General features: G+C 45.2%; 1 protein-coding gene across 1 annotated transcript in view; it reads right to left on the bottom strand.

The window, feature by feature from the left end:
* Nucleotides 1-12,913: 12,913 nt before the first annotated feature.
* The window catches only part of Slc10a7 (solute carrier family 10 member 7), a 240,798-nt gene continuing 234,761 nt past the window's right edge, over nucleotides 12,914-18,950 (bottom strand). The window contains exons 11-12 of the mRNA XM_076864330.2: nucleotides 17,222-17,367; nucleotides 12,914-14,964 (exon numbers count right to left, since the gene is read on the bottom strand). Coding sequence (XP_076720445.1) covers nucleotides 14,935-14,964; nucleotides 17,222-17,367 — 176 coding nt within the window. The 3' untranslated portion in view covers nucleotides 12,914-14,934. The remainder of the gene's footprint in view (nucleotides 14,965-17,221; nucleotides 17,368-18,950) is intronic.

Genomic DNA, 18,950 nt, shown 5'->3' with positions numbered 1-18,950 from the left:
AGAGTAGCTGCTAAACATGTATTTGTCAAGTGAATACAAACATGCACGGCAGCTGTTTTATGACTGCCAGTAGCAGGAGGTTTACAAGGTATCGGAACCAGCCCAAACAGATAAAATTGAATCATCTTTGGAAAGCTCATCAAAAGGATGAGCCTGGTCAGAATCCAGTCCAGTTTCCTCCCCATGGAATTGTGCCTGGGAGCCTTTGCATAGGACATTTCCTCGGGCCTCCACAACCTGGTGCCCTTCATGCCAAGCTCAGCAGCGTGGGTGAGGTTTCATGATGAGGGCAAGGGCTGTCTCACCGCCTGAACTGGGGCCCTTGGGGCGGTGCAGGGTGGGGACCACACCCTCTCCCTGGGCTCAGCTTCACTGAAAGGCTCCAGACGGCTCGGGCACCAGGCCAAGCTGCTCTGTTCCAGTGGGAAAGCTGACCTTGGCCAGGAAGAGCAGGAAGAGGCACAGATGACTCATTGTTCCACATCCTCCAAGGTGAAAACCCAGCAGTGTGTGTGGCCTTTGGGGCTGGATGCTCTTGCAATCTTGGCTTCTTCCCTAGCCAAAATAAAAGTGCTTGGCCTGTCCCAGATGCAGGAATACACCCACGGGTCTCTTCCATTGTCCCAGCGGATACACTTCCTTGCCCTTTCCAGTTCTAAAGGTAAAACGCAATTTCTTTTTGAAGACTTAAGGCCTCCTTCATTTCCAGGCAGAGGACTGCTCTCTGGGCGGTGGAGGAAACGCGCTGTGCTTGCAGGGCACGTGGGAAGGGAGGGCTCACTAGACTCTGCTTATTTTTATTCAAAGTTTGGAATCCCGAGGAGCTTGTTCCTAAGAGTGCCACTGCCCGCAGATTTCCACTAGAGGGCAGTCTTGGAAAATATTTATGTCTATATTTTATGGCTCTGTCTAGGAAATGGTGCTGTTAAAAAAAAAAAAAAAACAACTCGAAAAACTGAAAAGAATCCATCTAAATTTTAGGGTAAAGTCTTTGCCTTTACTTGGAACCATTCCTCATTCTTCCAGAAGCTCAACTAGAGAAGAAAGCCCGGGATGTCAATGCACCTGCTGTCCCCCTCCCGGTCCCTTTGTCCACGTGGGATGCAGCTGGCGACCCGCGCCGTGGAGGGGGCGAGTGGCCGCCAGACCCCTCCTCTCCGCACGGGCCCTGGTGGACCGGGCGGATCGCCGGGAAGAGGCCGCGAGGTCCCGATTGGGGGCCTCTGGTTGAGTGCGGCATCCACGGGGGTCCCCTGCGCCAAGGCTGGGCTTCTGCTCTCCGTCCCAAACTAGCAACGGCCGGAAATCCTCAGAAAAGAGCCAGGAAGGGTCAGAGCGGCGGCCGGGGAGTCAGACAATTAAAAATAGGGCTCCCAGGCGGGCAGCCAGGGAGCTCTCGCTGCACATGTAAATCAGGGTAAATAAGCCCGGCCGGTCCGGGCTGCCAGGCGGGCACCTCGGTGGAGCCAGCCCCCACCCCGCGCCCCGTTTTGCACACAGCACAATTTAGGAAGAAAGAAAGAAAACACAATTTTTTTTTTTTTTAAATTAGAGCTTTATAGTTACAGATAGTAATTGGGCTCATCCTGACAAATCCATACATGTATGGAATGCCACACATACTTAAAAAAAACAACCTTAAAGACATAAAAGAACCCATCTAAATTTCAGAGTAAATTTTTTTGCCTTTACTCGGAACTATTCCTTATTTTTTCAGAACATCTGTGTGAGTGTATGTGTGAGTGTGATTTTTAATTTGTGGTACTCAGGAAGAAAGTTCCATTTGGGGGTGGGGACTGGGGTAGAGATCATTCTTACAACTTAGATGTCTTCCTCGACGAGCAGAAGAGTATCAGGGGTCCGTTAGAACTGCCTTTTAGCCGCTAAACCCATTTATGGATCATATTTGATACCCAGCAGCCAACCCTCCCATCCAGGCGTGCGCCACCCTGGAGACTTTACACCATCCCTTCAAGGGGGTGGCCTCCTTTCATCCTGGAAACAGCCGGTGAGATAGGTGTCTTCACCGCCGTCCCCCTTTAGGGAGGGGACCCCAAGCTCAGGGAGGGGTATTTGAATGCCCCCCCCCCCCCGTGCAGCCTGGCGGGAGGGCTGGGCTGGAACTGGTTCACTTCTTCCATGTAACATTTTCCAGAGCATCTGCCAGCGCCAAGCTGGGGGCCAGGTGTGCACGAGATGCAGCTGCTTGTTCGTCCTTAAAAACAGGCTCTTGCGAAGCCAAGGCAAGCCCTGTGACTTCACTTGGAACCGTTTCTTATTCTTCTAGAAGCTCAGCGAGGGGAGGAAGCGCCAGGCGGCTGGGGCCATTTGTCCACGTGGGTGTTTCCCGGAGTAGTAGGAGCAGCTCTGCTGGGGCTAGGCCAGCAGGGGGCGCCCTCTCTTGGCGCAGGAACACTTTCTGGAAGTCCTGGGCTGCTCCAGGTGTCCCGGGCTGCAGCCTGCCTCACTGTCCTGCCCCCCTCTTAGGGGCCATCCTCTCTGTGGAACTTGACCCCCTTTATGGTTGCCCACATATGAACAGGGAAGCAACTCCAGGAAATTGGCACTGGAGGTTCACTGTTTCTGTATTTGAGGGAGGACTGTGAGGGCTCCTGGAAGAAACAAAGGGCTGCAAAGGAGGCTCCTGTACTCTAAGGTACCCACAGCAGAGAATGTCAAAGAGGCAGGAGCAAAGAGGGGGCCCCCGTCAGTGGTTCCCCAAGTGCCCGAGCTGGAGGTGGCCTCTCCAACTTTCTAGTGTTCACTCTGGGCCATGCTGAATTTTCCCCAGGAGCATGGAACCTGCTCTTGTCTCCTTTGTCACGGAAGGGACACCAGTGCTGCAATATCTGCACCCTCGAAGTTCAGACCCAGCAGGAAATCTAAACTCAAAGCGTCTGGTGTGTGTGATTGTGTGATAAAGCCACTGTGTCCACCAGAGTGGGAGCAGAATAGGAAATGCACACCAGGGAGACTTCAGGAAATTCCCAGGAGGGTGGTAAGAAGACGGTGATGTGAGGGAGGCGGGAACAAAGCCTGGCCTGCTGCAAGGGCTGCTGGGAGCGCTCTCAGGCCTCTCCCCGTGCTCTGGGCTTTCCCCCCCAGTTCCTGCAAGTAAGGTGTGAGACCAGCCCGGTCAGGGGAGCACTTGTTCCATTCTACCAGGCTGGAGGGATAGAGGAAGGAGGAGGAAGTGGCTCTCCTCAGGAGGGAAACAGAGGACATGGCTTTCCTGGTTTTCTGTCTGCTCAGCAGGTCCCATGGCACACCTCTGCCTGGTTCCCACAAGCCAGCTGAACTTACCAATTGGGAAACTATCACTTCACTTAGCAAGTGATCTGGGGACTGGGGACAACTCTGCAGCAATCCCAGGAAGAGTTAGAAAGCAGGACAGCTCCTTCGATGAAGTTCTCCAAGGGCCCAGCCTGAAATTGTACACTGTCAGGTTTCATGGCCCAGGAAAGGGGAGGGGATCTGGAAATACTCACGGAGTGAGGTTGACTCATGCTCTGCATTTTCCAGAACATTCCTGCAGTGGGTGAGTTCTTCCTACTCGGCTGTGTTAAGAAAAGTGCAGTGTGTATGTGTTTGGTGAGTCCTCTTCGGAGGATGTTGCAGGGCCTATCTGTGTACAGGAAGGGAAGAATGGTCTTTCCAAACTTGAAGTGTGTTTAGACTGATGGCTTTGATGACTCTGAGAGAAAAGAAGAGAGGTGAAAATAATATGCCTGCCGTAATTGTGTCAGCGTCCCCAGAGGTCCTTCAAGGCCTGCTCGTCAGTCTGTGGTGTTACTTGGGAAGTGGTAGAACCTTCAGGAAGAGGGGACTCAGAGGATGAAGTTAGGTCCCTGGGGGCATGCCCTTAAGGGGATTTTGGGACCCCAACCCCTCCTGTCTCTTTTTCTCTTCTAGGTCACAATACGGTGAGAAGCCTCATCCGCCACGTACACCCACAAAGATGTGTTGCCAGAGGCCCGTAAGCAGGAAGCCGACCAACCATGGATGAAAATCTCCAAGTCTTGGGCCCAAAGAAACCTTTCCTCTTTATAAGCTGGTTTATCTCAGGATATGTTTTCTTTTTCTTTTTCTTTTTTTTTTTTATTACAGTAACTGAAAGCTGACTAACACAATATCCTGGAGGGAACTGTCCACAGTGACCTTCATCTGGAGAGTTCCTTAGTTTTTGTTTTCATAGAAAGCTACCCTGTCCTGCCCTGTCCTGTCCTGCCTGACCTGCCCTGAGTCCTCCATGTGGACAGATTCTAAGCAACCCAGCCCAGCCAAGTCGAACCCGGCTAAACCCCGCACAACTGAGACTCCTCTGGGCTGAGAGGAGTAGGCTCCTTGTGGTGCCAGGGAGGGGCCTGAGACGCGCACCCTGAGAGAACATTCCTGGGCTGGGCTTCCGATGGCACCAATGGCAGGCCCTTCCCGCATGAGTGGTTCCCAGACAGGCAGTCAGATGTTGTTTGATGCTCTGCCATCTGTCATGGTTTGCGTCTGGAATGTCCCTCAAAGGCTCACATGTGGAAGGCTTGGTGCCCAGGGCAGCAATGCTCAGGGGTGGGGCTTTAGGGACCATGAGGGCTGTGACCTCTTCAATGGATTAATCCAGTGATGGAGTCAGGGCTGAATGCACTACGGAGGTGGTGGAAACTGAGGTGGGGCCTAGTCAAAGGAAGTGGGTCCTTGAGGGAATGTCCTTGGGGACTATATCTTGTCCCTGGCCCTTAACCCCCAACCTCCTCCTTCCTCGCTGCCATGAGGTGAGCAGCTTCCCTCCACCATGTTCTTCCACCATGTTGTTTTCTGGTCTTGGGATGGACCTAAAAGCAATGGAGCCCACTGACCATGAACTGAAACCATGAACAAAATAAATCTTTCCTTCTTGAAGTTGACTTTATAAGGTATTTTGTCACAGTGACAGAGAGCTGACTGATAATACACCACCCTTACCTCACTCTGAATGATTGTCCTTCAGGGAGGGGAATTATATTGAGTGAAGGGTCCAATCCACCTGTGGGAGCCACCCCAAAGCGCAGTCAGCAAGTCCTATTTCAGGTCTTTGGGTGTCTCTAGGAAGGACCAAGTTATATGAGGGGGTGAGGGCTGGGCGTGTGGCTCAGCGGTAGAGCTCTTGCCTTGCACATGGGGGGCCCTGGGTTCAATCCTCAGCACCACATAAAAATAAAATAAAGGTATTGTGTCCATATACAACTAAAAAATATATTGAAAAAATATTCAAGAATTTGAGGCACTTGAGTGAACTCAATCTAGAGCTGAGCTAAAGTGTTTTCTGAGGTGATTTTTGCTGCTCTTATTTCAATGCTGCAGAACCCAGTTTTTTCCCGCTGTTCTGTGACTTCAAACTGCTTGTTAAACAGGGCCTTCAGAGAAGAGGAAAACCAACTGATTAATAAAGTGCTCGTGAAAGGAGTGAGACGGGGTGGGGGTGCGGGGAGCCGTCAGCAATGCCAAAATGCAGTCTGGGCCTGACCTCAGAGCCCTGCCTGACAAGGGGTTACTTTTGCAGGACTTCTACTCTGTCTCCACGGAGGCGAGGGCTGCTTAGTGCCAAGCCTGATGCGGACACGTGCCTGCTGGATGGAGACAGAAACTCATTTCCCATCTGTCACATCGCCTGACACAGGGTTGGTAATGATTTTCTGTCAGGCAAGGCCTGGCTGGATTTGAACCTGTGACCCAGAGGTGAGGGGTCGGATGTAGGGCTCCCTTTACAGTAACCAGCCACCCGTGCCTCCTTGTGCCTGGCCCAGATCTCTCTTGGATCTGCCTGTGTGTTCTCATCCAGATGCATTTTGGTCCTAACTTAGCATGGGGCCAAGTTGTTGATGTCCCTGTGTGAGCAGGGGATGCATTTGTGTCCCAGGGGATGGGAAATGGAAGGCAGAGGGGCAAGGCCTGCTTGATCCACATGCCATATGCTCCTTTTAAGCTGAGCCTCCCCAGGACCTTTGCATGACTACAGATCAGCCAAGGCCATAAGGGATATGGGTCTGGAGGAGATTCTTTAGGTCTCAAGTAATCTGCGGTGAAATTGTCATCATTATTTCTACTGATTTTTTTTTAATAATTAAAAAAACCCTCTCTGGAGCATCAGTAAATTGATTAGCACCATGACCCCCATTCAGTGAATGATAATTGAGAGCTACATGCCTCTCTTCCAGAATCGTGTTTTACAATCTGAAGATATCTGTTATCCAGAACCAGAAAAACAGCCCAGAGAGCAGACCTCAAGGGTTACCTTATTATCCAATAAACATTTATTGAGTTTCCTCCTGTCTGATAAGTGTTCTGTTAATTACCAGGGTTACAGAGATAAGCATAATAAGGTCCCCATTGGAATGAATTATTTAGAGGGAGAGAGAAGTGGAAAAAGATGATTTGGTGCAATCTGATGAGTGACATAAGAGCCAGTAGAGGAATTCAGTAGATAGTTGAAAACCCAGGACTGTGTCACATGGGGTCTCATGGTGGTGGGGGTCTGGGGGTCTGGAGTCCAGGCTAAGCCGTAGCACAGAGGTGGAGGGAAGCACAGGAGTGGACCACTCCTGAAACCCAGTGGAATCTGGGCTTTGCCACTAACAAGCCACGGAACTGGGGACTTGGTCTCATGGGGACTCTATTTTCTAATCTGTAAAACAGGAATAATTACATCAGTGTCAAAAATTGGTGTGAGGATTAGGTGGGATAGATCATTTAAAGCATTGGAGCATGTAGCAGAGGGCCCAGCCCAAGGTAGAGGGTTGAAAATGTCAGCAGTTTCATGGATTGGCCAGCAGGGGTTGTGGCCAGAAAGAACATTCTAGGAAAGGTGTTAGAAAGACAGCGAACAGCGACAGTGGACTGCTGGGGAGGTAGGGGGTCAGTGGGGGTCAGTTCAGATGGAATCAACAGAACTGGTGACCATTGGAATATGAAAAGTGGGATGTGAAGTCCGCAGGGGATGTGAAGTTCGTGGTTGCTATGCCAACAGAGGAAGCCGGTTTGGGGAGGATGGAGTGTGGGGGAAGGGGCTGTTGAGTTTCCTCAGATTACTGAGTATTCAGGGCCTGTGGGGTTGGAGGCTCTTGAAGGCTTCGGATGGAAACAGGAGCTCAGGGCAATAGATTTGCTGGTTTACAACAGAAGATTGACACTATGTCACTCTCTGAGGGAGGTTCCCACTGGGAGAACATTCCTGGAGCTGGTAACACTGAAGAGTCTGTGAAGGGGACTGACAGCCACTCCTGTTACGATGCACTTGATGGAGCAGAAAGGGGACATTTTGGCCTGGGTGCAGCTGGAGTGCAAGGGTCAGCCTGTAGAGAGGATGGACTGCTGCAGGAACCGGTCCCAAAGGGAGAACACATCTCCTATTGGTTAATGGAATCAGAGAGGGCAGCTCTGTGTAATCAGAGGGTTCTCCGCCAGACTCAGGGAGAGCTGGGCACCATTTCTTCCTGGGGATGTTTGGAGTAGGAAGGAAAAGACAAGCCCAGGCGGCAGAGGTGGGCTGGGAGGGCCTCTCCATCTGTCCTTCCCCTGGGTGTTCCTGGGCACGCCTGTTGGAAGTCAGGGATCTTAAGATTCAGAATCCAGAGTCTTCATTAACTCATGGTATAGACTCCTGCCCAGGTCCCTTCCTGACTTGATCAATGATATTTGATGGACTCTGTAACAGATTAGAAGTTATGCAGAATAGAATCCAACCCTGGCCAATACAGGTATGATTCCATATATCCAATTCGGTTTGCCCAGGTCCCATCCACTGATGGAGCCCTTATCAACTGGCAGGCACTGTGACAAGCTAGTTGTCGGGATTCTCTCATTCCACCCTAGTAACAACCCTGTGCTGTCGTCACTTTGGCTTTGTGAGCAGAGGAGTGAACTCTTTGCCCTGGGTTCAGCATGACCAGGACTTCCTCAGTGTGGACATAGAGTAGCTGCTCAGGGTCCATGTTGAATGCCCGACATGTGAGATATAACGGGGTTGGAAGTCATGGTAAGTAGGTATTGGCGGAAAAGATAAGTTCTAGCCATGCTGGCAAAACCAGCCCAGGACACGGTCCTGACAAGAGCTGGGTGTGAGCACTCAGGATCAGGTCTAGAGCTTCCAGCAGTGGCAGCAGTCAACATGGCTGCAAGGATTCCAAGCTTGGAACAGCCTTTGACAAGGAAATGATCCATTTCTTCAGCTCTAGTGTCTTTCCCTACCAGTGGACTCTGAGGCCTGGTACATATGTCGCCAACCCCAGGTTCTTCCCTTCCCATTGTCTGGTATTTCTGGGTTCTAGGGCTTTTGATTCCACCCGAAGAAAGAGCAACAGCCTTTATCAAAATCTTGGTTGCAGAATTCAAGTAGAGGTCCAAATCACTGTTATTTTTCAGAATTTCCAAGCATGAGAAAATAAATCTTGCAAGGACCATGTGGCTTGGGGATTGGAAAGAAGTCTGCTTGGTGATTAGGTCCCGCTGGGCTCCTAAAGTCAGGAAAATCTGAGTTTGAATCCCAGCTCCACCACTGTAGGAGTTGTGAGGTTGGACTCACTACTTACCTTTCTGGACTTAGTTTCCTTCCTTACCAATGCAACCCAGATAATAATGGCGCATCTCCTCTGAGGGTCAAAGAAATAATTAAATGAAAACTGTGAGTAAGGAATTTAGTAGCTGTAACACAGCGGTATGCTGGGATCATGAGGGCCAATCCTGGGCACACACCTCTTCCTAACTCCACCTTCAGTAACAGCATGTTGCTTGAAATCGGCCAGCTTGGAGCATTTACACCTCAGAAATGGGCAGGTGCTACAAACAGGAGCTCTGCCCCCTGCAATGGCAAATCCCCCGCATCCATCTGAATACATGTTAACTTTTTAAAAATTTTTGCCTTACAATTCTGAATACACCTTTATACCACAATTTATCATATCTCTGTATACAAGATATGTTGACACCAAATTCAGATCTTCATACGTGTATTATGGCTTAAGAATGAATTTCATGTTCTGTGTGGGAAGTATTCTCTCCCCCAAATTTCTGGGGTTTCCGTTCTTCTGATCATCTCATAAACAGAACTGCATGCCTGTGATTTGGCGTCTTTATTACTAGAAGGTTCTACTTTTTCTTCTCTATATCACCTCTTAGTGGATGTTGAATTTGTGTAGTTCATTTTTGTCCAAGTGGATGAACACCTCTAATGTAAAGCATGTTCTTACTAAGGTTGTTTTTTGGGGGTGGGGTTTGGGATGGGAAAAGCAAATATTTTAGAATTGCCAAAAATAAATTATAAAAGTAACAGATAAGTGAAAGATGATGATAAAAACCACCACCACCATCACCTCTCCACTTATACAGGTTACTAAGTACGTGCCAGGCATTTCCTACCTGAGTTCAGTTACCATCTTCAGACAGCTGCCTCCTCCTCTTCTCTCTTCTCCTTCTACAAAAAGAGATATTCTGCTTGATAAATGGGCCAGGGCTGACATGAATTATGGTATTTCTCCAAGTAGTAGCTCCATTTGGTGTTTCATGCTTACAACTCCATCAAAGTGTGACTAAAGTAAAATGTAAAATTAAACATCTCCTCTGCATTCCTGTAACCACCATTAGATATAGTCTAATAGTGGCTCAAATAGTCCTACTTATTCATTCTGTGGCTCTAAGCCAGCCACTTACACCTTGATAATTTTTCTCATCTGATAATAACACTACCTACCTCATAGCACTGTTGAAAGGATTAAATGAGATAACGCACAGTGCTTGGATTAGTACCAGGCATAAAGAAAGAAATTAATAAATATTAGTTATAATTATCTTTCCGAGCATTTTAAAACTGTACAGGGTCCTTACATTTGTAACATATATTTGACAAAATGTGAGAGGAAAGATCAAAAAAATGAATATTTTTCCTAAAATTTACTTTTTTCTCCTACTCAACAATATATTGTTATTACAAGGTAATCTACCCTTCGGTCTTTTGATGGCTCAGAAACACTCTCTCAGGATATTCCATTGATTATCTAAACATCTTCTGCTTCGGGGAACTTGGGTGGTGCTTTCAGCCCTTATCAGTGCTCTGAAACGTTATTGCTAGATCATTATGCACTTTCTGCAAGGTGGATTCTGGAAATGAAAGAACTGGGTTGAGGAGATGCTAAAAAAAAATAGAAAGAAAGAAAAAGAAAGGAATATACATTGCTAAATAGCCTTCTGCAAATTCCATCTTGCTCGGGTTCCACTACCAGGGCATGAGTGCCCTGTCCTCCTATCCCTGCCCCTTTTTGGAAATTATTAAATTTCAAACTTTTGTCGATCTCATAGATGAAAAATATTTCATTTAGGAGTATCTCTCTCTTACCCATACTTGGAAACATGTCTACTTACCATTTTTATTTTGTCCACTGTGCGTGGCCCAGTTACATTGGCTACCTCTCTCTAGTGTGCCTGGAGAGCCACCTGCGCCTACCTCTCCTTCCTGCTCTCTGGGTGCGTCTTGTCCAGGAAGCACACGGGTCCTCACAGGAACCCTGTCAGTGCCTGGTGGGAGGATGGGAGTCAGTCTAAACCAGAGGAAATGGACATGAGGAAGCTTCTGTCAGTTACCTAGTCATCAAGGGAAGATGGCGTTTTTAAAGCGTTCCCTGGATGTTGCAAGTAGGCCCCGAGGCAGGTCCAAGAAGTCAGAAGGAGAACACAAGACAGCTAAATGTCTGTTTGGGAGCTGGGGGGAAGGGAAGAACAGAGAGAGAAGAGGAGCCTGGAAAAGGGTGGGAGGTGGGGTTGACGGGGAGGAGAGGTCTGTGGGAATTCTAGGTGGCAGGGCGGTTGGGAGGTGGTGAGAACAGGATGTGTACTGCTCAGTTTTAAGTTTGGATGACCCCAAATATTTAGCATGTCCAGAATTCTGTAGAAACCAGCGATGGGAGCCAAATTTCATGCCTGGGTGGGTTGAGTGCACCCCGGAGAACCATCGGGGGGATTTGAGATGCGGGGGAGTGCCCTGGGGGTGGAGGTCTGGGAAAGGCTACGTGGGCTCATCTGATGACCATCGTGGTTCAGGATGGCCCTGTGACTTCAGTGCCCTCATGTGCATTACTGACAACTACTCCAGCACCGATGAACCCTTAAAGTGACAGCACTTGGTGTCTAAGCCAGAGTTCCTCATAACTGGGTTGAAGACAAGTACTCCAGGGCCCGTAAGAATATTTATTTATTTATTAAACATTTAGTTCTTTTAGTTGTAGATGGACACAATATCTTTGTTTTATTTATTTATTTTTTATGTGATGCTGAGGATCAAACCCAGTGCCTCACGCACGCAAGGCAAGCACTTGACCACTGAGCTACAACCCCAGCCCTTTTCTTCTCCTTTAAACAAAGAAAAAAACTATCCTAGAGTGTAAGATTTATGAAAGAAAATAAAAGTCTTAGAAGACCTTTTGTTTATTGTCTACAGATGAACATGATAATTTTTACCTAGTCTTAGTAGTATGTCAGAATTTTTATAAGGAAAGCCTTTATTTTTTTATGTATATAAAGTCCTCACTAATTCAGATCAAACTAACCTGATTCGATCTGAATCAAATAATTACTTAGCCTGAATTATTGAGAGTTTATCCTTTTGTCAAAGCACGGGAGATGAAAGTTGTGTGCGTGTCACACCTGTGGTCTCGCAGGGGAGAGGTAGTAGTACACAGCCAGGAAGCAGCACATTCCTCTGAACAGCTCCACGCAGAGCATCCTGGCTTTCCTTGGAGAGGAGTAGTGGCAAAAAGGTCAGTTTTCCTTCTAACTTAGTAATAATCTCTGTGTAGGGAAGAGAGCACATAATTTGGAAGGCTTGTGTCTCACAATTTGCAAAATCCATGCATATTTTTAGAAATTTTTATTACTCTGAGCCAGGCACTGTGTGAGGCACAGAAGAAACAGAGACGTTCCACAGTGGAGGAGAGAGGGATGCAGCATGTGCAAGGGCTTCAGAAGATGGCTGGGAAGGAGAAAGCTTCCCGGGGGGAGGTGACGTTTCTGTCAGGCTCCCAGGAAAGAGGACAAGAAGACAGAAGGGACAGGAAAACAAAGGCTTGCAACTCCACACAAGGTAACTTGCTCTTGGAAGACGCACTGGGCACTGGGCTTGCTAAAGTTTCCGCCTGCCTCGTGCTCAAAAAAATGACAAGGGTGGCTGGCATTCAGGGCACCTGAATTTTGTCCTTTCTGTTGCATGTGTCGCTCTTTTGGTCCTCAACTCTGATGCAGAGAAAAATCTCTCTCTCTAATGAAAGAGCAAGAGCTGCTTCTGAATTTTAACATCACGCTGTGGTGGCAGAACGGGTTTGGATGCCTGGAGACTCTGAAGCCACGTCTATTTATCCACAACTGGTGCCACAGTGCTCCAGAGAATCCAAAAACCACCCGGAAGGCGTCGGAGGGCATTTGAAATCAGGTTGAAAATAAGCCACAGATTCTCTTAAGATTTCTCAAGCATCTCTTTCTTTAATCATAGAATTATTTTCATCTTCCATTCATCATAAATAATCCACTTCATTTACTTAGCCATTCTTTTGAAAAAATTTGGTATTTAGCATAAAGACGGAACATTAACTGGAGGTGTGTTACTTTTCAACAGAACAGAGAAGAATTTTTAAAAATCTACAAAATTTTAAAACTTAGAACATGTGTAAAGATCAACATTATCATTACTTAAAAATCATAAGCATTTAAAAAAACACAGGTGGAAAATGATTAAACATAAATATAATCTAATGTATTTCTTTCATAAATACATTTGGACGAAACAACTGCATTAAACAGCTTGACAGTGCATAAACATAATAAAATATTTTTAACTCTGAATAATTAAATCCTGATAAGCATGAATTAAAAATAAAATTTGATTTTATTTTTTGTTCTTTGTGGAAAAATATGCTACAGCATTTGTGTAAAACAGAAATTTTCATAAATGTAGCACTAAAGTCACAAAATTCACAATGTAAAGAGGATTATTTGAAAACAAAACACATTTTTAAAGATAAAACGTTATAACATTTTCAGTTGAATTTTATCCCATAATCACACCTACTATAGGTGTTAGACAATAGAGGTAGGTAGGTTGAAGGAAAAATTCAGTATTCAAATAAAAGGGGAGAAAGATTTTTATGATAGCTCAGACAGTGAGACAGACAAGACATTTCCATTTACTCTAGAACTCCAAGAAGCTTATAGGAATAAAACAGGAAAACCTTTCTGTGCTCCCTAGGTAAGCACCCATAATATCAAGCAAAACTACTGGTGTTTTAGATAGTAACTCTTGATAACAGTGTACACCACAGTGCATTTAGTATGGATTGTTGCAGGTCTGGCACCGGCTTTAGAACTTGAAACTTCAGTGACTTCTGAATGAGAGAGAAGTAACAAAAGATGAGACCTGGTGGTAACAATGACACAATTACACTGCTGGTGAACTGGGTAGGTTTAGAAGGAATGATTTTTGTTGTTTTGGGTTATACCCACAGCTGCTGCGGCTAAGCATGGCCTCAGTGAGACCCAGGATTCTAATGTCATTTGTCATATCCAGAAGGGACATGTAGAGAAATGAGACAAAATGGTAAGTAGAAATCATAGAAAAAGGGTCCCTTAACTCAATATATTGCTTTATTCTCTATTTGAGTCTATCTCAACTTGTTCCAGCCATAAAAAAGCAAATATTGAATATTCCTTTGAAAACTGAAGTTCGATTACATTATTAAATCATGGGCATAATTTACTTGGTATTTTGGTTAATGAATGGTCTTGCATTTCCTGTGTCTTTCTTTCCATCTGGCTAGATAGAATGTGTACATGTAACATTTGTTTGCATCCATGACCTTTATATTTTCATTTATTCATAACAATCATTAACTTCTTAAAAAATGTTGCAAACATTTATCAAATCTGAGAAGGAGATTCTCATTAACAAATGGTTTCAAATGCCATAGATGTGCTTAATCCAAGGATGTAACAGGCTGCTTCTCAGCAAAAAGGGGCAATCTGGTAAGGGGTCAGCACATCTGTGTAACAGGAAAAGAATTTTGGGCTTAGTTGTGGAATGTGAATATAATCTCTTTGCTGCTGTCTAACGAATGGTAACATTTTTGTGTCTCCCATTTGGCTGTTATGAGCGTGCAAGTTGTAGAGAAACAGGTGAGAAAGAAATTATGGAAAAAAGAGGCAAAACATATCGCAATAAATTAAAACCCCCGAAATCCTGTAGTTTACCTCAAAACTTCATGTGCTTCACACATAACTCAAACATCAGGCCCTTTCTTTGAAGCAGCTTATAATAAATTTAAGATATAACACCACAATCTCTTCTGATGGGACTGAAGAATTTCTGTGTGGAAACTATTTGAAGGAATGTCTAAAAAAAAAAACGATGTCAAGGAATGCAGAGCTATCTTACGTTTCAGCATCTATTGGATCCATGACCCCTGCTGAGTTGATAAGGAAGAGACATGTCACAGTTGTAGAAAAAAAGAATCACGCAGTGAATCAAAGTACGTGCGAGTAAGACTTTGGAAGTTTTCACTGTCATTAGAGGGTATTTTCCTGACGGTGTGACCTCATTTCAACATTACAGTAACTTTCTGGAGTGGTACTGCACAAAAGGTGGCGCAGGAGAAACCCGTTAGCTTTCCATCCCTTACCATGACTGTTTTCGGCATTAGGGAAAAACACTAACTCCAAATACTGCACCACCCCTGGCAGTAGCCACAGAGTATGTTTTGGAGATGACGCTCTCGTTGAACACATTTTAAGGCACTTGAACAGGTGTATCATATTTTTCTGTAAAAAAATAAAATATGCATCGAAGCAACATTCACAAGTACAAGTCTTCAGAATTGTTTGTATGTACAATCCTGTACATATTTACACCGCTGCACAAAGGCGCCTCCTCTGTTACACTGGTGGCCTCGTCAACTTCACTCCCTGTAAGACAGGAAAAGACGCTGTTCAGCTGGACAGAATCCACCAGGGAAATTCAAGTGAAATGGACGCCAGTTAATTTCTACTACCAGAAGGAAGAAGCCCACTGCGACACATTAGATCTGGAATGTCCCACAGGCCTGTTTGTTGAGGGCTTGGTTTCTAGTTGGTGCTCGTGGGAGGTGGTGGGACCTTTAAGAGAGGGGGCTAGTGGGAGGGCTTCCGGACATGCCCTTGAAGGGGACTGTGGAAACTGGTCTCTTCCTGCCTCTCCTTTTTGCTTCCTGGCTATGAGGTGAAGTGCTCTACCACATTCTCCCACCGTGGTGTGCTGCCTCTCTACAGGCCAAAGCATCATGGACTGAGACCTCCAAAAGTGGGAGTCAAAATAAAGCTTTTCTTGTTGTAAGTTGATTATCTCAGTATTTCCATTACTATATAATGGAAAGCTGATTGACATACTTGCTCGGATGCATTATATAACCAGTAATCCAAACCTCTGTATTCAGACTTCCCTGCCCACCTCACTGGCCAGCAGACTTTTCCATCTGCCCCCAGTCTGCCTGGCTATTTGTACAGTTCTGCTCTGCACCAGATAGTGGCTTTCACTCTCATCAGCATCGTTTGCAAAGCTGAGGAAGTATACCTCTGGGTTACTCTTGGATACCCTGAGGATGGACTCCTGGTATTTATTTTAGTGGTCAAATATTGTAGGCCTTCTGGATTATTCCAACTTGGCCAGGGTTGCTGTGCAAAGAGAAAATGAACAGTATTGTTCAATTTAGTCTCCCTTTAGGAAGTGCTTCTGTTACTCTGTAGAATAAATCTCAGAGTTTTGGATCATTTAGAAGGAAACCCCACTCTGATTTAACTTGCTGTTCACTACTACAACACATTGCTGATAAGGGTATTAGGATTTTCAATTTTCTTTATTCTTTGTCAAAATTTATATGTATACATTCTGAGCAGCAATGCACACATACATTGATAAACGTAAAATAAAGATAAAAGAGTCTTCAAAGGGGATGAAGAGTAGAAGAAAGAAAAAGATACTAAGTTACTACTCTGCTAACTCTGAGTAAAAGGCTCAGAGCCAGGAGTGGTGCCAGATAGAACAGCAATCACTAACATATTGTTAACTAACTGAATTAGTGAATACACTGGATGGGCTAACCTTCTCAGGTAGGATCCTGAGGGCCTAGCTCCGTGAGCCTTCTAGAAGTGATGTCCTACTTCTGTCTGGAGTGTTGCTGTGTTGTGGCCCGAGTCCTAAATCTTGCCCCTACTAAGCTACCCACAGGACCTTGGCAATTCATTCAATTCTCTGAGCCCTTTTCCTAACCTGTAAAATGGGGAATCAAAGTCTGTTATGAACATGGTCATTGACAGGGACTAGGCCCAGAAAGGTTGGTCAAGGTCCTTCCTCTGAGCCAGGTAAAGGATGGACCTGCTCAGAACACACAGCTAATGGGTCGTGTAGGTATTGTGGCCATTGTGCTTTTAGGACAGCAGGGACACTACACCGTGTGCTTTTATCATTGGATGCTTCTTCTTCCCACAAATCTGATAACAGTCACTGCCTCATGTACAGACAAAAATTAGTCATGATATGTCCAAGTCACTGGGAAGGAGCAAGCTCTAGCAGTGCTACCATGTTCTATGCATCATCTGAGCTTCTCTGAATAACTGATTGACTTAATTTGGTTAATAATTTAGAAAATGAAATTCACAAAGAGCTAACGTGTAGCCAGTCTCTGTGCTAAGTGTGTTGAAATTAAATTGTGCACACTCCTTTGCCTCTTATTTTTTTGACACCCAAACACAGTTTTGCCAGACAAAGAAGTTATTATGTGTCTGGGAAACTGGAAATGTAGTTAACATTCTAGATAAAACCAAGTTCTACCATATTTAGAAAGGCATGTGAAATCAGGACACAGAGGAAAGACTGGGTGGGGCAAAGACAGTGTGCATAAGAAGAGGGGTATATATTTGGAGTACCGCCTGCAATATACTCTTCAGTGGGAGTGAATTAAAAGGAGCATTTAAAGACTGCATTTTAAGTATAACAACTGAAAACATTTAACAACCAATCCTTGTGTTCAAATGGAAATTGATGGATGCACTGTTACTGTTGTAGCTAGTTAAGAGAAGATGTACCTGAGAGTGATGTTAGCAAAAGCGGAAGAACACAGACAGCTCAGATCCAGGCACCCCATTTTAATCTGATCTTGATCCGAATAAGATCTTTCTAGACTCTCACCTTCTGTCTTGACACCATCCAGGACTTTATTGTTGGCACCAACACACTTCCCAGAAGGATCTGGGCTGGGTGGTAGATGAGCAAGGGTACGGATATTAATGAGAGATGCTCATGGCCGGCAAACACTATCTTCAGCATAGGAATTCCTGATGAACAAAGAAGACAGAAAACCGGGAGGCAAATTCAGGCTGTCATCAAATTAAAGGCACACTGTTAAATCAGGACTTTGGAGGAGATTATCCACATACTTTCCCGGGTGTATTCACAAAATGGAAATGGGAAGGTTTCAAGTGAGTCAATAAGCCTTTCTATCTTCCTCTCACTGGACAAGCTCTCAACTCTAACAAGAACAGATGAAGGTGAAAAGATGGCCAGTGTTTGAGGGCACCAATACCTCTCCCTGTGAATTAGGAGCACCCCATCTACCAAGGGGAGGAGAGAAGATCGTGTATAATGAAGTTGCTTTAAGAAGACGGAAAAACACTGGTAAGTAGAGGTTAAGAATGGATCTCTTCTAGTCAGGTGCGGTGGTGCACGCCTGTAATCCCAGCATCTTGGGAGGCTGAGGCAGGAGGATCACAAATTCAAAGCCAGACTCAGCAATGCAGGAGACCCTGTCTCGAAATAAAGAGTTAACAGGGCTGGGGATGTGGCTCAATGGTTAAGTGCCCCTGGGTTAATCCCTGGTGCCAAAAAAAGAAGATTTCTCTTCTTGCTCAGTGGTGAGTTAGTCTGTTGGTCTTTGGGGAGACCAATTCAAAGCCCCACAGTCACTTTTGGGAGTTGAAAGGATATAGGGAGATAATGTATGGTACACTGCTGTAGTAGGAGGGTAGTTTAGCCTCATGAATGTAATAAAAAATTTGCATGTTCTGTTCCTTTCTCTTTCTTTTTAGTGCTGGGGATTGAACTCGGGGTCTCGTGCAGGTGAAGCATGCATTCTACCCCTGAGCTACACCCTGAGTCCTGCACTTTCTCTTTTGGCCAAGGATCTGAGTTCTTTAAGATCATCAAGCAAGACCCATGCAGTTTTATGTATTGCAGGCAAATTGTAAAATTAGTGCTGAATGTGAAGGTCTTAATGGAACCCCAACAAATGAATACCACTTTGTGAATCTATCATTCTATTATAAAAGGGCAGGCTGTGCATATTTTGTAAGCAGCTGTCACAGAACATACCTTTTGAGCTTCTACAGCTTCAAAACTCAGACCCTAGCAGTTTAACTATTATTACCAATTGTTTTAATATGGCCATGATCTTCAGATTGCTGTGCATATATGTCAGCTTTTTCAACTGAATAGCTTTAATAGCTGAGCTTTCTTCTTGTTTCTCTAAGAATAGCCTCTGAAAAGGACCCATGCTCCTAAACATGCAGGATGATGGCACATAAATAAATTTTTATAACACAACAAGGAAGGCTCAGTTTTTCAATTATTTTTACCTTCTAATAAATTTTAAACCTTTATGCAAAAATGTATTTCATGGCTGCTTTCTTTTTCACAGCCTCACATATCATTGCCATAAACTGAAGACACTTAACCCTTCCCAAACATAAGTCCCTCTTAGAGCTTCCAAAGTCCTGTTTAGATTTGTGCACAATTTCTACCTTCACACCAATAAAAACAACAAACAACTATGCAATGACAAAAAAACAAACAAAACAAAAAACCCACAAAAGAGCTCTCCTGTAAAAATTAAAAAGCTTTAAAAAGCTACATATTGTTAAAA

Source organism: Callospermophilus lateralis, chromosome 8 (genome assembly GCF_048772815.1).
Source record: "Callospermophilus lateralis isolate mCalLat2 chromosome 8, mCalLat2.hap1, whole genome shotgun sequence".
Lineage (NCBI taxonomy): Eukaryota > Metazoa > Chordata > Mammalia > Rodentia > Sciuridae > Callospermophilus > Callospermophilus lateralis.
Note: the sequence above shows the minus strand (reverse complement) of the source record. Positions and strands in the feature narration are given on the sequence as shown.